The sequence below is a fragment of the Vipera ursinii genome, assembly GCF_947247035.1.
Source record: "Vipera ursinii genome assembly, chromosome: 1".
Lineage (NCBI taxonomy): Eukaryota > Metazoa > Chordata > Lepidosauria > Squamata > Viperidae > Vipera > Vipera ursinii.
In genome coordinates this window covers 180,110,081-180,127,830 of record NC_139512.1, presented here as the reverse complement: position 1 = coordinate 180,127,830, position 17,750 = coordinate 180,110,081, and the positions used below count along the sequence as shown (strand labels likewise).

Genomic DNA, 17,750 nt, shown 5'->3' with positions numbered 1-17,750 from the left:
TAAGATTTTATCCTGTCTGTGTGTACAGACAACTCCCATTTTGTCATTTGCATGATATTTCACTTGTCTTGTTCCTTAAAATGTTTTACACAGGCCCTTGAGAAGGTCAAACACATAACAACTATGTTGGGAGGGTGGTGTTTAAATGAGGAGAAATTAATTGTTTGAAGGGAAGATGTTTTAATATTATTTACAATTTGGATGTGTTGTGATCAATAGATATGTTTCATCAAGTTGGTGCTGGCTTTTAGCAATCATATTGACAGACTTTCTCCATGATGTTCTGTCCCTAATCTGATCTTTTAGGATTTCCAAGGATTCATTTATTTCAACCATAACTGGGTCCATGAATCTTGCTTCTTTCCTTTCCTTCCACCTTTCCAGCATTAGAGCCTTCTCCAGAAAGCTAAGTCTTCACATAATATGTAGGATAATCTGAGCCAGGGATGAATTCTTTGTTGACTATATTCCAACCTATAATATACAAAGATATAAATAATTTTATATACCTTTACATTTTAATACCTTTATTATCATGTATCATCTAAATGTAATGCTGGGTTTGTAAAATCTGTCTAAATGATTTTCAGTATAAGATAAAAATGAACATATGGGTGGCTATGGATGTCAGAAATATGCTGGATCTAGCAGTTAATTCACTGAAAATAGGATTCAGGCTCTTTTTCTGAATAAAATAGAAATGATTAATCAAAGCTTAAAGACTCATCTACTCAGGAAAAGAAGAGGAAATGTCTCTGGGAAACTGGAAATGAGAAAAGATAAATAGGAGGTAGAAGACTGGCAGTTACATCAGAGATAAAAGGCAGGCTGCTCTCGATTGAGCGTTAGTGTGCTTTACAGCTAAGAAATAATATCTCCAGTCTTTTCTGGAATAACAGATAGCCTATTGCTGCTTTTATAGATTGGATTTGGTTATGTCAGCCAATAACACCCAACACTGGATAAAAAGGAAGAGGTTTTGGCTTTTAGATCAAGCTTTACTGTCAAGCCTGTGCGATGAATATGTGAAGAATAAGAACAGATGGAAGAATCATGGGCTGGTGAAGCAAAGACACTCTGGCTAAACCAAAACAGACTTTCCTTATACGTCTACTTTTATTTTTAAACACTCCCTCTAGCTCTTTGCTGGATCGACACTTTCTTCTTGCAAAGGAAAGAAATAGAGGAGGAGTAAAGGAGAGAGGTGGGGCATGATGTGAAGAAAATGAGGGGCGGGAGATGGGGAAGGAGGAGAGAAACCTATGATCATTTCCCAACCCTTACAGCCAACATTCCATCTGGAAACTCAATCCTACTCACAATGACACAGATAGATGAAAAATAAGATTAACAGCAGCAAAGCTGTCATTCCAGCATTAAAAACGTGTCAGTCAAAGTCCCAGGGAGACTGGAACTGTTTTTGTCATATTCCCCCTCCTTTCCATCTATTGCAAAAATGCACAGGAGGTTGTTTTTTTTTAAAGGGCACTGAAGTTCTCTTGAATCTCATCAAGCTCTGACCCCCTTACCTTCCATTTATAGCCTGTCTCAGAATGACATCCCCCTTGACTAGCAAGCTGTCCAATCCAGCTGCAAGTGTAAGATTGTATTAGGCACTAAGTGAAATATATATATATGGCCTTATGGTGCTTAACCCGCTGGGTCTACCTCCAAGTCATTGGGCTGCAGTCATCCTGACCACTCACTGCTCCTCACCCAGGAATCTCTTCCAGGCTTTTGGGGTGGGACCTTTTTTTTAATTTAAAAAGGGAAATAGAAAGAAAATGGCACCAAAGAAAGACGTTAAGAAACCAGCTGCCCCCGCAGCTGCTCCTGCACCAGCTCCTGCCCCAGCACCAGCACCAGCACCAGCACCACCTAAACAACCAGCAATTGATCTCTCCAGCATCAAGGTAAACAGACCAACTTGGGTGGTCACTGAAAAGCATCCACCATCAAAGAGCAAAGAGAATTACACCAGCCCAAATTCAGATCTGGGAGATGCTTATTTATTGCTTGCGGTCATTAAGGGAGCTGATTTGGTAGGGAACAGACCCTTCCTCCCTGTCTTTTGCAGGAACACACACACACACCCCATTAAAATATTCAGATTTGTTTTGTTTTGTAAGCTACAATAAAATGCCATACTGTATTTCAGTAGCTTACTTAAGTGTACAGAAAATTGATCTTAGTGGCCAATTACAGCATTATTATTATTTTTACAAATACTGCTATTTATACCATTTCAATTTGGCCTCTGATTTACTCTTTTCTCAGTGAAGTATCCATGAGCCTACACTGGGGAAGAAAACCCATGTTACCAAGAAAAATCACAGGCTTTTTTAATCAATAAAATTAAATCTAATGAATATTTATTGTTCATTAAATTCATCCTGAACTCATTTTATATACAATAATGAGCAACTTATAATTCATTATTTCTGGACATATTTAATGTTTTCCCATAAGAAAAATAGCAACCCAATTCAATATTTTTCATACTTAGACTGGCAGAAACTTGGATGCTCATCACTAATTGGATATACAGTGAAATGTTTCAGTGACTACAACTTTTACCTTTGTTCACAATTTGCATCTTGCTTTGAAGTTGTTCACTAATATTTCTGTGTACTTTCTTTGTTTTCAAGGTTAGCACGTATTATCTTGGGGATTTTGCATGGTGAAATAAATCTTCATATAGCGTAGTTATTATCTGATGTATCACAGCCTAGCATGTCTTGCAATGTTTGAAGAGCAAGAAGGTCTGCCTTTGGAAAGGAGCCAGAGGGAGTCTAGCTGCATAGATTCCTTGAGTGACCCTGAGTCCAGAGTCATTCTCCACTGAATGGCATTTTGATTTTATCAGACTCCAATTTAGGACACTCTACCTAAGAAATCTAACCTAATAAGGAAACCTGTAGATTAGGAAATGATGGAAAGGGTAACAAGAATTTTCTTGCATACTGGATTATGAAGAAGAATGAAGACTTGATCTCTTGCAGAAGTAATTTACATTAGTTTAATAGTTGTATGTGTTAATGCGTTAGAATGAAATAGAATTTTCGGTTTTAGTGACTCTGGCTAATTTAGCTTTACACAAATATTCCTAGTAGTATATTTATGATCTGAAAAAATGGAATGCTATAATTTCAATCATAATGCATCCCCAACAGACCTTTTCTGTTAAATTGGACAGTACTTTTCTAATTCAGGTGAATTTTTCTAGAGGCATAGATGAATTCACAGTAATAGGAACAAGAAAGGTTTGCTTTCTACCAAATTACTTTCCGTGAGCGTGCACACATGCTTACAAAAAGGATGTTCTTATTTACATTGAGGGAGGGTAGCTGCATCAAAATAAACTAAGCAAACATTTTGTACAATGTGGTATTTATATATTGTTTCAAGTAATGGAAGTACTTCGTGCACATTTTCTCAGGAACATGACAACTCTGTAGATGAGTAATTGCTACTGCCTTTCTCTTTTATGTATACAAGGAAGAGTGGTGCTGAGACAGGAATTACTTATCTAAAATCATCTCTTTTCCAAGCAAAAGTCCATATACTCCAAATTTCCAACCCCATTTACAAAACAAAAAGCCTATATAAACTATGAACACTCTTCTTCTTAAAGAGTCAGGCTTAAATATCTACATAGATATTAGCTTCCAATAAAACCAGATATGAAAAACATGGATTTTTCATTTACAGATCAGCTGAATTCATACTATAGTTCTTTGGAAACAATTCAGGATGGTTTCCAACATCCTGCTCGTGTATCACAGCCCAAAGTATCCTATCCTCACAATACCTCTGTGAGTTAGATGAGTATTCTTATCCCCAAAACTGAAGTTTCAACCTACTCACTGCACCAAGGTCACCTCCTGAGATGATTGCAATTCCAAGGATTAAATCTGAGGCCTGCTTTCAAACCCAAGAACCATCTCAAATGAATAAAATGCTTGTCACTTTCATTACTTACATTACTCAGAGCATGACTACAAGTAAAGGGTTTGGCTGAGGTTAAATCAGATGAGGAGAATTCTAGGGACCTTTCCATTCAGGCCGAAGGTGGTCAGACTAAAGTCGCCATCTCATTCTCACGGATCCTAGTTTTGAAAGCTGAGAATATAGCTTTTGCCAGAGGTTTGTGCTTTATATGATGGACCTAGCTGAACCTTTACACTATTTTACTCCGCTTCTGCAGCTTTTCTTTAGGTAAGTGATCCTTGTGTTTTTTAGATATTATATTTCATTTAAATGTAAAGAAAAACATCCTAATGGTAATATCTGCACAACAGAATAGTGTACTTACTAACAGAATGGTAACTTGAGCACAGGGTTGGACTAGAAGATCTCTAAGGTCCCTTCCAACTGTTTTTCTGTATTCTGTAGTCTGTTCTATATTCTACTTACAGAAGTTATGAGTTCTGCATTTTTGGTGGTTTTTCTATATGCAACATATAGGAAGGTTGGGTTAGATGCTCCTTGTGGTCCCTGCCAACTCTACAGCTTGCTGATTCTATGAATTGCAAATAAATAGTTAATGTTATTTCACTAGAAATTGTAATTATTATTTTCTAAAAGATTTAACTTTTTCTTAGAAAAGACATGAGCAAAATTATATTAATTTTAGCTCACGCTTTAAAAAGAAGTCATACAGTAAGAAGGTAATAAATAGACACAATAAAATGTTACATAAGCAGAAGAAAATTTTTTAAATTGTTTAAATTATTTTAATTTTTATACAAAATAATAACCTTATGCTTTAGTTTTATTTAGTTTAACAGGCATTTTGTTACTTACAAGTTTTTTTCTGAATGGTGCTTCTTTCTAGTACCACCTCCTGGATAAAATTGATGGTCATTTCATATTACACATTTTCCTGATCTTAAGCCTCAGGAATGTTTAATTATATGTCTATGGAGATGATTTCAAGGGTACCCCACAGTGGTGATAATGAATACATCTAAAAATCAAGCAGACCTGAGATGCAACTCAGTGCAGTATCGTTCCTTGCTATTTTTCAAACATGACATAGATCATTTCTCTTTAAAAGATGCATATAAGAATTAGGACCACCAGATCTGGGCTCCTAAAATTCACATGGCAACAGAGGGATACACTAATCCTTTGCTGTCAACCAGTGGATACTATGAGTTTTCTGAGCAGTAATCTTTCCTGTTTATTGTTTAGACATGAGTCTATTTTGAGCAGCTTTATCAAAGAAACTATTTAAATCCTAAAGCAATATTTGATATCAATCATGGATTAAGTCAGGGTTCAAAGCAACTTAGAGAGTTGGATAAGAATTTTTCATCTGCTTCTCACGTTGTGTTTTTTTTTAACACAATTGAAATGGCTCTAATCCCTAATTTCTGCAACAAGTGACATCTATTGATTATGGTACAAACTACCGTAATTGGATATTGTTAATCCATTGACACTGGTTATTATGAATTGGACTTGGCCATTCTTGGAAATATTATTATGCCTCTGGCATTTCTGCCAGCAATAGTGACTGTGTGCCAAAATATATCCATATTCTTTACAGAATTGATAGAAATATACATGTTAATAAAACTCAGTGTCCTTTTTATCTTATAGTAAATTCTATAATTGTTTTATTTAATATATAGTTTCAAATTTAATTATTACAATCTAGAAGTATCTTAATCCTTGCCCAACTCTAAAACTGGTAAAATGCAGGTAGACCTCAACTTACAACATAATTGAGCCCAAAATTATTGTCATAAGTCATGCTGGTTATTAAGCTGGTCATCATATGGCTGTTCCTGATTTTATCACTTTTTTTGCAGTGGTCATTAGGCAAATGCCAGAGTCGTACAGCAAAAATGACAGTTGTTAAGCAAACGTTACCATAATTAAGCAAATCCAGTGTCCGCAATGGATATTTTCTGCTGGAAATTGAAGTAAACATTGGTTTCCAGCAAAACAACACTGTAAACTGCAGTCACCTGACCACAGGATGCTGCAAACAGTTTAACTGTGATTCAGTTGGTGAGTGTTCCAACTGCAATCCTGAGACTGCAGCGGGGGATCCAGCCATTGGAGCTTTGAATTCAAGTCTACGAGGCCCCAGGGACATCCATTGTAACTTGGAATGGAGCTAAGTGACTGCTCCTTAGTGGATGAGTAATCATTTGGGATATGGAGAGAAGCATCACAGACGTGCAGTGTTTGAAAACTCCTGGACTAAATGACAATAAACAAATTCCTGCTTAATATAGATTAAATGAAAGCCAGTTTGGTGTCATGGTTAAGGCATCAGGCTAGAAAAGGGGAGTTGTAGTCCCACCTTAGGCACAAAACCAGCTGGGTGACCTGGAGCTAGTCAATTTCTCTCAGTCCTAGGAAGCAGGCAAGGGCAACCCACTTCTGAAAACTCTTGCCAAGAAAACTGCAGGGACTAGTCCAGGCAGCTATCAAGAATCAAGACTGACTTGAAGGCATGTGTGCACTCACCCACACACCCACACACCCACAAACACATAAACACACATACAAACGAAGATTAAAATATATATTTCTGATCACTGAAAAGACAGATCAAGGAACTGCTGAGTAATATAATTGCAATTTACCCTGTTTGGCTTTCTTAGTAATATGTAAGAGATTCGGTCTCTTTATGATAAAGGTATTTGTTTTTTTACAAATTGCTTTCTGTAAGAGAGTCTACCCAGGAAGTCAGAGGATAAGAAATATGCAGGACAGGTACTGCAGGTAGCCCAAGTTGAGAAACACTGAACAGATTTTTATACAAAAGTGGTTACATATTTTGCTTTATATCACTTTCTGTAGAAAGGCAGGAAACTAGTTCTTTTAAAAAAAAAAGACTTGGGAACCTGAGAATTATGGCTTATCTTGTGGTAGTGTCTCCTTTACACCTCTTTGTGGATGCTCATGAGGACACCGGTTGAATGTGTTGTGGCCAAAATCTGGTTCACCAAATCACTTTGAAGATATAACATAATACTATTAGCATGCAAACAGTATATATGAGCTTACTAGCAAACTAGAAGACTCCTTGCTGAACAGCCCTGAACAAAATACTTTGGCCTACTATATTGCAAAAAAAACCCCAACAACACAGTTTAAATTACAGCATGACATTAAAATGTTTTAGATACACCCATCTGTGTGACATTCTTATTTATTTATCTCTTCCTACTAGGTCAGTCTGCTAGCCATACTGTCTCCGAGATATGGTCAATGAATATAAACAATTTGGTTTATTGAGCCACAGGTTCCTGACTGTTTCTTCTCCTTTCACTCAGAAACAATTCAGCTTACTATAAATATTTTCTTAGAAGCAGTTTTAAGCAGTTCATTGGGGGGGGGGCGCTTTTACCACTGCAAAAAATTTATATATCGGCCAGTGGTAAAAAAAAAAGCATAAAAAGTGTTGCAGGTAGAGTTTGTGTATAGCTTTGCAATTTTCTGTGGTTATTTTATTAATACGTAGTTGATAGTATTTTATCTATTTGATTTTGAATTATGTGTACAAGTTATGTGCATGGAGTAATTCTGTAGCTTGAAACTGCTGCTGCTGCTGAATCCTAGCATATTGCATTCCAGGAAATGTTAAACTATAAATAAAGAAAATCCAAACACACCCAGGAAAAAAAGTATTTTAGGACACATACAAAATGTAGTAAGAAATATTTAACAGAATTTAACCAAATAAAGGAAATATCTTAGTTTATTATTTTTTAAACCAAGATTTTTGAACTTAATTGAACTGAAATGATCAAATCATTCAGCAAAACATTAAGTAAAATAATATTTGGGACATTAACAATTTTGCCTGTGAAACATACAGACTTCGAGTCATTTGTTAAATGCAGAATTTCATTGTGTGTTCTGAGCAGAGATGTTTTTTTATAATACAGCCAGATACCAAGATCTGTACAACTTGAATCTTAGAACCCATTTTAGTTCTACTAGCCACACGTTTCTTCTGAACATTTGTTCTCTGTGTGTAAATATTTGTTTTACAGGATTTTTGTGCACCCTGTGCACAAGAAAATACTAGGCCAAAAGCAGATCCTTCTGCCAAAGACAGTTCTTTCATCTGGCTTACAGCAAATTGGGGCTGCCTTTCCTTCTGGAGAGAATTGTTTTTCCTTAGAGTTAATTTATTTATTTATTTATTTATTTATTTATTTATACCGCCCTTCTCCCGAAGGACTCAGGGCGGTGTACAGGGCAATAATCAGTTGGGTAACACCTGGTGGGCTGGTTTAATATATCCAGGGAATAGAATCAAAGCCAAAATGGCTGAAGGTGGCCAATTTGCTATAGCCAACTTGCCATCGCCATTTCACCGCATCCAACTTGCCATGGAACAACTCACCATGGGACAAGAGTTACACCAATAGTGAAGAAATGGTGGGATAGAATCATTAAAGAACAGATGCAAAAGGAGGGATAAAATGAAATGTAAATGACAAAAAATTAAAATATTTTTAAAATTATTTTAAATAATTAAATTGATTTGTTGATTTGTCATACAGTGAGTTGTCCCATGGTGAGTTAGCCATGATGAGTTGTCCTGCAGTGAGTTGAGCTCAGCAAGTTGGCTGTGGTGAGAGGGCCATGGTGAGTGGGCCGGGTTGGTTGGGCCATAACAAGTTGTCCTATTCACTTCATGGAAGCCTTGGTCCCTAAAAACATCTTTATATGCAAGGCTTACTCCTGGGCCTCACTGACCCATACATCTCCAGTATTCAGATCAGGGTTTGGACTTCTAAGTTCTCCTGACTGTGAAGAGAGCAAGTTGGGGATGGGGAGGAAACCACATCTGTTTATTGACAATAAACAGACTTTGGTTTAAAGCTATCAACATATACAGATATTTCACTGGAGAAAGAACTCATAGAATATTGAGAGAGTTGTAATAACTTGACAAGATAATAGTGTAAAAGGTAAAGGTTCCCCCGCACATGCGTGCTAGTCGTTTCCGACTCTAGGGGCTGGTGCTCATCTCCGTTTCAAAGCCAAAGAGCCAGCGCTTGTCCGAGGACGTCTCCGTGGTCATGTGGCCGGCATGACTAGCACGGAACGCTGTTACCTTCCCACCGGAGTGGTCCCTATTTTTCTACTTGCATTTTTACGTGCTTTCGAACTGCTAGGTGGGCAGAAGCTGGGTACAAGGTCCTAAAAATCTTAAAGCACAATAAAATATGTCAGTACTGATATCATTAAATATTTAATCAGACTGTAGGAGCACAGGAGCCATGATTTCTAATGGTAGATATTGTATCCTGTTCCTCATCAGATGCATGATATCCACACAAAAAAAGGCAAAAAGCATCTTCATAGAGACCATATAACATTAAGACCATGATTCATAGAGAGAAATTCATATCTGATGATTGAATCAATATAAATAATTAAATAGTTGATTTTAGATGCCTTCTTTTCCTGAACTTTGTCTTCTCTTCTCCAGACCTAAAAAAAAAGTGAGACCAAAGACAAATCAACATAAATCAGAAAGAATTTTTAGTATACCCAGGTTGCTCTAAGGATATGTGATCTGAGACTAGTAATGACTATAGTTCATACTTCCTGTTGAACCCACGAAGTAGCTTGATATTTTTGAAAGATATTCAAAGTGAATCAACACTAAGCCATAGATACTTCACTTGGGAATTGAGATATGCTTTGCTAACAGGGCCAGCGGGATAGACTGAAAGTTCAAATTTCAGAATTCATTTCAGCTGTGAACTTATCAGATCCCTTTGAGCAAACCAATGTATGTCACTCAATTTCCTTGGTCGGATAAAAACAGGATGCAAATGCCCACACATCAAAAGTCTTGGAAGCTCAGAATTCTTTATAGCTGGCAGCACCTAAAGCAGAGTTCTATATTTCCTATTTTGAATTTGGGGGTCCTTTTTGTATAATTTTTAATACAATGAGCCCATGAAGTAGTTTTTGAAAAGTTGGTAGTTCAAATTAACTGTGAAAATTGATTTCTTTATAAGAAATAATGTGATTAATACATATGCATGTGTGTGTTTATGTATATGCATGTATATATTTAGCAATAGCAAGAGCACTTAGGCTTGTATGCCACTTCATAGTGCTTTACAGCCCTCTCTAAACAGTTTTACAGAGTCAGCATATTGCCCCCAACAATATGGGTCCTCATTTTACCGACCTTGGAAGGCTGGAAGGTTGAGTCAATCTCGAGTTAGTCAGGATTGAACTCCTAACTGTGGGCAGAGTTAGCCTACAATACTGCATTCTAACCATTGTGCCATCACATACATTTAGACTCTGTCTGTAGGCATCTATTACCTTGCAAATTTTCAAGCAAGAATCAACAGTAAGAAGAGCATAGATAGAACATATAGGTCCCCCACAAAATAGGTACATAATAGATAAAACAAATCCAACAGGATTTCAACACCCCAACTTTTTCCAAGGCCTGGGAAAATAGCCAGGTTTTCAGTGATTTTTTGAACTTCATCAGAATGAAGCCATAAGGACCACAGGTGAATGGTGTTCCAGAAAGCAGGTATAAGTGACATAGAAAGTACACTTTTTAAGTCCTGAAAAATGAGATTGTTTTGGATTATTGTGTTAGGTCACATTTGTCCCTTGGAATATATTTATAAAGTTATTGTGAGATCTATTGTTAAAATAAGCACGCCATGCATAGATGAAGACCATAAAACCAAGAAGTAGTCTTTGAGGGCATTTTTCTCTCTGAACACATTACATAAAATAACATCTGGTTATACATTATTAATGAGAAAGCCCACAACTGAATCTCTAAGTCAGCTGTTCTAACAGCCTTCACATATATTGGTTTACAATTCATTGATTTCAGCTAACAGCAGTTTGCTTGTAGAATATGGACATTATAGTCTAATATCAGAAAGCACTGGACAGGAGAAGGCTGTTCTCAATGACGTTTAGCAAATAAGTACCTGCACAATTTTAAGTAATCTTCCTAAACTCATGTCCATCATATAAACTGGGGCAACTTGGTTAGGAAATCTCTTCTAAAGACTGCATTAGCTTTTGCATGATATTTTATAATCTGTATGGATTGAAGCAGATTAATATTTATGCATGCGATTGTACCAATGGATCTTTGCTTATTTTAATCATTTTCTTAAATATTTCATTTATGACTGAGCCAGGTTATTGCTGAATGAATAGCAAATGGCATAAGGAGACAAGGTAAGGAAATAAATTGTACTGACAGACAATTCATAATAGCAAAAAAGATGAAATAGATAGTCTAACAATGAAATATTTCCAGTCCTGAAAACCCAATCATGCTAAGTTATATGAAAAGATACTCAAGTAATTAGAAGAAAGTCTTCCAGAATATAATATATAACTATAGATTCTCTGTATTTAATTGATTAATGTATGAATTATTAATTCACATAATACTAACACCATAAGATTGCAACAACATTACTGAATATAATATCATATCATTTGGTAGCATCAACAATCAGACATTGTACTCTTGTATTTATCTGAGAAAAAGAGAATGAGAAGAAGCTGAAGTGTCCTAACCTGAGTAGCATTTGAAGGTGCTATTTAATCCAAGTCTGGTGAAACTGATCTGAAGATTTAATAATACTTCTTCACAACTGAAGTCTGATCACAAATTCTAAATAAGCCGTGGAGACTACAGAACTTAACCAGTTTTTCTCTCAAGCTGATAATGACAATATGTTTGCATCTCTGATGCTTGACACTGAAGTTTCTGAGTCCAGGATGATGTAGGCATGTGGGATCCTTTTGTATATAGTATTAGATGGCTATTACTATTGCCAGTAAGTAGAACACTCTAGATTTTACTGTGCTACTTGACTGTGGGCTGAGCTACTGAAAATATACAAACCATTAGAAGGTAAAACATTTGCATTCATTCTACCAGTATGGATGGTTAATTGTAGGAAGTGTCTAATATTCACAGTGGTAGTGGTCAGCCCAAAATTATTTTCTTGTGTACAGGGATTTTTATGACAGCATAGTTTTTGAAGTAGTTACCCATATTTTGACACCAGCTCCTAAGAAAAACTCATGCTATATTTTTGTGATATTAGCAAATCTACTACAATCAAGTGTCCATTTTCAGTGGTAACTGTGTGAATGTTCAAGTCAGGAATTTTTTGTCAGAAAAAAAACTGGATCTTTCTGTTTCCTTTTGCAAAACTTGCCCAGCTCAGAGCAGCCCAGTACAGGCCAGTAATAATAATAATAATAATAATAATAATAATAATAATAATAATAATAATAATAATAATAATAATAATAATAATAATAATAATTTTATTTATATACCGCCCTTCTCCCGAAGGACTCAGGGTGGTGAACAGGGCAAATATATAAAAAATACAAAAATACAAAAGTTAAAAGAAAATTAAACATATGCCCGACTAAAAACAGTAAATACAAATATTAAAAATGACCATAAAACCCAACCCATCCCCCATCAGGCCAGGCTGGCTTGTTCAAATAAGAGTGTCTTCAGATCGCGACGGAAGGAGCGAAGGTCGGGCGCCATCCGGAGCTCAACCGGCAGCCGATTCCATAGCTCCGGGGCACCCACAGAGAAGGACCTCTATTGCTAACCTTAGAAATAAGGACATACTTAACAGTGAACTTCAGATATGTTCCTAGGTAGAATATTTGGCTTTATAACTGAATATTGAACAAACGTATTGTTTTAAGTGGCATGAAGCAGTAGCAATTGTACTAACATGTCAAATTTGATAGCCATAATATCATAAATTTGATAGCCATCATATCATCCTCCTTTTATTAATTTCGGAAGTCCTGATCTGATGATTATTAACTTGCTCCTAAGAGTCATCTCTTCAGTAATATTCTCCAACAAGCACTCGCTTTTCCTCTGCAATTCAAAACTGGACCTGCAGACAGCAAGATCTGCCTGCAACCAGCTGTTATGGCCAGCAGAGGTCAATGTGGTCTCCTTTAAAGGCAACTCAGCCGAATATTCCCTGCAGCGTTTCAGCCGGTATCATGCCTTTCAATCTTCTGAGGCTTAACCACAGTCGAGGCACAGGGAGAGGCTGTTTTTTATGGCGGTGGCCTGGTGATGCAGTGCTCTTTCTTCAGAGCCACTCTGTGCAGTGACACCATTTCAAAACAAAGGAAGTCCAGTTGCCACTTGAAAAAGCACCTGTGGGAAAACTATGACCTGGATGACCGAGAATCTCCATAGACATTTACCATTTCAATCGCATTCAATTCAAAGTCTTTCCATCTTTCTTTCATAAGATAGAGATCTTCTCCTGTGACTCAGCAAGTAAAAAAAAACTTCCTAATCAATTATTTCCATGGCACAGAATTCTCCAAATATTGCTCTACACTCATTCATTCATTAATAGCATTTTTGTTGCTGAATTCATTAATTAACTCGTGATAGAATAAAATGAAAATTGTAATATAAAATGTGTTAGCCAGAATAGGGATGAACATTCTATTCTTCCTCTATGAATGTGACATTTTATAATTATAAATCACTGTGCATTAGAAAAAGAAAAGGCTTTTTTGGTTTATTTTTAAACAGTTTCTATTTAACATTCTGTTACCTCTGTTACTATGACAACCAAAATGATCTTTAAAAAAGTAAATGAATCTGTTTAAGCTAAGGTTTGTTTCTTCTAAATCAATTCTGAGCATGCTTTTAAAGGATTATTAATAAAAGGGAACATTAGTGAAAATCGTTTTCTTTAATGCTTGATCTGCCTCTCCATGTTTAAGTACTAGACATACAAGCTATTAAATTATAGCTTCTGGAAATTTTCAAGAATGACAAAAGCAATGTGAATAAATTGTTAAAAAGGAAATGTTCTGCTTCTAGTTCCTATCCTTCATTTCTTTCTGGCAGAATACTTGGAGCCATAAGAATACCAAATCCCATGTGGCAGAATCTCCGAGAAAAGTATGACAAGTAGTCGAGTGGAGTTACCTTATTTCAAAATACAGTATTTGTCTTGAAAGACCCTGTGCCTAGAAAATCAGACTTGACAATCTTTGTTACTGCTTCTGTTTATCTTTAAACTTTTACTTTAAATGATACGTGTCAGTTCCAAACTTTTGCATGACATATGTCAGAAGTCAGATCTAAGAAATGAAGCATTTCAGACTCCTAATGATGAGCTTGGAAAACCATCAAAAGTGTGTTTAATTTTCATGGAAAGGATTGAAGTCTGGAGGTTCAGTAAATCTCAATGAATCCTCATCAGTGTTAGAAAAATAAGTAGAAGACTTAATAATTATTTTTTAAAGAGTCTGTGCCTGTTTAAGTTTAATTTTTTGACAATCTTTGGAATTAGGAAGATAGATTTGTCAATCACCTAACATATTCCTCTCAGACCTATCTTGGAGAATTCAAAGCTTGAGATACAATTCAGGCTGCAGATACAGTTCCTACCTGTCACCAAAATGCTCTTGGAGTGTCATGATGCTCTTGATTTGATTTTGGTTTCTTTGTCAAGAACCTGTTTCATTTTGTGGAATTCCAAAGCTTGCCACATTGAAAACATACCACTTAGGTTTGCTTACCTAGGTCTAGAATTATCTATTTTGTAACTGGAAATAATTATTCAATTTGCATCTTTGATTTTATAGATAGCATAAATACCATTAATGGGTGTTTTTACAACTTGATCCTTGAAGAAATAGGGAGCTTTAATTTAAGGCAATTAACCCAATTCTTGCATTGCTTGGGGATACACATAAAGAATCCCATACATATAAAGAATATAGGCATATTCATATTACATGGTAAATCACGCTGTAGTTTCCTAGTTAATGCCAGGCACTGTGTATACATACAGACACATCTGGTTAAGAAAGGATTAAAATACAGGGAGCTAAATGCAACATATAACCAGCATTTGTTCTATGTTTATCACTGATACTGAAGCTTGGCATTATGTCCAAATAAGAATGTGTATTTAGTCAACGGTTAACACCCCATGCATCTATTCAGATATAGGAATGTGCTGTAGGAGTGATGAAGCAAAGTGCTGTTTCTGTTTTGCCTAGTTCTTGTAAATATGTGGGAAGTTTGTTTTTGAAACAAAAGGGCTTAGAGTGAGGATTAGATTTGTTACTTTACACATGGTGCTTCTAATGTAGCCTAATACACTAGGAACCAATTGTTTTCTCATGTTTCCTTTCTAATCCAGCAAGCCAAAGATTAGATTAAATCTATTACCTGTAAATTTAACCACCTATGGTTAAAATTAAGCTGTGCATCAATAAAATGCATCCATCTGTAATATATTTTGAACAAAACCTTATTTGACATGATTTTTACCATACTAGGATAAATGTTTGAACACTAGGGTTTGTTTTGGGAGTAAATACCAGCTCTTGTCACTCATAAGTGCCTCCATCTCACTTGATTGATAAAATAAGCATGCAGTACTCCTATTGTGTTCAAATTTAGCCCAGAAATTCAACTTCATGTTTCGAAAGAGAAGGCCTGAGAACATACCAGGTTTTGTCCCAGATCTCCAATCACAATGACCAGTCTTTAGATTAGTCCACCAAGAAACCTCCCATGCTTTCTAGAGGTGCGATCTTGTTGTCCCCTGGCATTCTGTTTCCCATTTGGGGATGAGGGTGAGAGGGAAGGCAATGAGACTTGGGGAAGTCTTTATAAGGCCCTACACACATAGCTCAAGTCCATTTTAGGGAGGACTGACAGACCTTCGGTATGGGGAAGAGTAGGGGCAATCAAGGAAATGATGCCCACTATCAAATTGCTCCTTTCTAAACATGGTTCCTCATATTCATTCCTTTAAATGCACTAGCCACAGTCTTCTAAGGTAGCAGGAAACTATTAAGTCACAGCCCTTTGGGCATCGAAGCATGCTGTTATAGCCCTGGTCAATCTTTCAGTTCTCCAGAATAAATATATACAGTTCAAACTTAAGTGAAAAAAAATTAAAAGCCAAACCAAACTGCTGACCCATTATCTCTCTGGTTCACTCAGTAGCCCCTTAAATGAACAGGTAGACTACTTAAGAAATGTTCCACATTTAAGTTGAGGAGTGATAAAATCCTGACAAGATTCCAGCCCTGCGAAACAGTGAACAGCGCCCTATCTTCTCTGCAGTGTCCTAAAAATAGTCTATGCCAGAGATCCATCAAGAAATGGATCCTTCCTTCTCTTTGCCCTAAGAAAGCTAAAGAACTCTCCCAGGGGGAGTGGCTGCTCCAGTTTGGCACCCAATCCTGCCACTGATGTCACTGTCTTCGGTTCAATAAAAAGATCTAAGAGCAGGGAGTAAGGACCACTCCCAGGGATTCAGACGCCTCGCGGCTAAGTCTGTCGGCCTTGCTGCTCCTGCTCCTGCTCCTCCTCTTTCCTTCCAGCTTTCTCAGTCATGGTGGGTTTCCAAGAAAATTAAGTTCTGCTTAGCTAGTGACTTAATGTAACATTATAATTTCCAACATTGTGCTAGTTATAATAAGGCAGTCCAGAAACCAATTTAGTGAGATTTTTAATGCCCAGCAAAATCAGGCTGAAATTTGTAGATGTGTAACATACAAATTGTGTGTACATTACAGTTACATTTATGTATTGGGGTTACTTAGGAATTCTTGATTCATTCATTAGCTTGCACATTTCCCACAACCTTGTAGCAAGTTGCTATTAATAACTCAAGTTTATTAAAAATTATTGTGTACAGGAATCCCAGTGACCCATCATAAAAGCAAGTTATTTTGTATAGAACTGAAAGGGCAGATAAATCTTTATCTAAAAGGTCCTGTGCATGACTGCACAAAAGTAAATCTCATTTAATTAAATGGGACTTATTTCTATAAGTAAGTGTAAGTTTGTACCTCCCTAAGTCTACTTTCGTAGTTCTTTTAAATGTAATGCTGCCGCTTCTTACCCTTGTGTTCACTAATGGAAAGCAGCAATTTATTTGATTTGTAATATGTACCACACCATACTGATATTACTTTTCCATATTTCTCACTGCATATAGAAAGATATAACACTGATCTTTTTATCATTAGTAGAATGCACCCTTGGCCTGCTAATTCTTGAATGTAGCCATTAGCTATAAGACCTACATAGCTATAAGATTTGTATAGTTTTTGTCTGTCAGTGCAATTTTTTCCAACAATACAGTATTTCCCTTTTTCCCTCTCTTCTTCTTGTTGCCAAATTGCAGTCTTTCAGTGCTGATCAAATTACTGGTAAGTGGAACATTACTGAATATTATTGCAATTTAATATTGTGATAACAAATATTGCATGCTCATTGGTTTATGGATGTATTATTTCATTAGCAGTTTAGTAGCATCTCAGATATTGTAAGAAAAAAACTGTCCCTTTCTTTGCATCTTGGGAAGATGTTTCATGGAGCAAGCAGGATGCTGTGAATTCCAAAAAGTATTTTGTTATATGATTGATTTTTTTCTAACAGATCGAATTCTCCAAGGATCAACAGGATGGTGAGTTTTCAGGAAAAATGCATAAACACAGGCAGAGGCATTTTCAAATAAAGTACTGTTAGAAAGTGTGCATTGGTATAAATAGGGATATTTTATTGATTTGAATTCAATTACATACATGTAAAAGGATTCTAAGTACTTTCTTAAGATATTTAAGTTTTGCTATTCATTCCCTGAAGCAAAGCTCACCAAACATCTGGCATTTGACTCTCACTCATAGTTCTTCCCAAGAAGAGATGGTGGAGG

General features: G+C 36.3%; 1 protein-coding gene across 2 annotated transcripts in view; it reads left to right on the top strand.

Moving 5' to 3' along the window:
• Positions 1-1,682: 1,682 nt before the first annotated feature.
• MYL1 (myosin light chain 1) overlaps positions 1,683-17,750 on the top strand; it is a 29,475-nt gene continuing 13,407 nt past the window's right edge. Inside the window, exons 1-2 of one of the 2 annotated variants that reach the window (XM_083355074.1) lie at positions 1,683-1,913; positions 17,477-17,504. In XM_083355074.1, coding sequence (XP_083211200.1) covers positions 1,785-1,913; positions 17,477-17,504 — 157 coding nt within the window. In that variant the 5' untranslated portion in view covers positions 1,683-1,784. Of the gene's footprint in view, positions 1,914-16,338; positions 16,428-17,222; positions 17,248-17,476; positions 17,505-17,750 lie in introns of those variants that run through there. The other variant, XM_083355075.1, reaches the window with a different exon arrangement.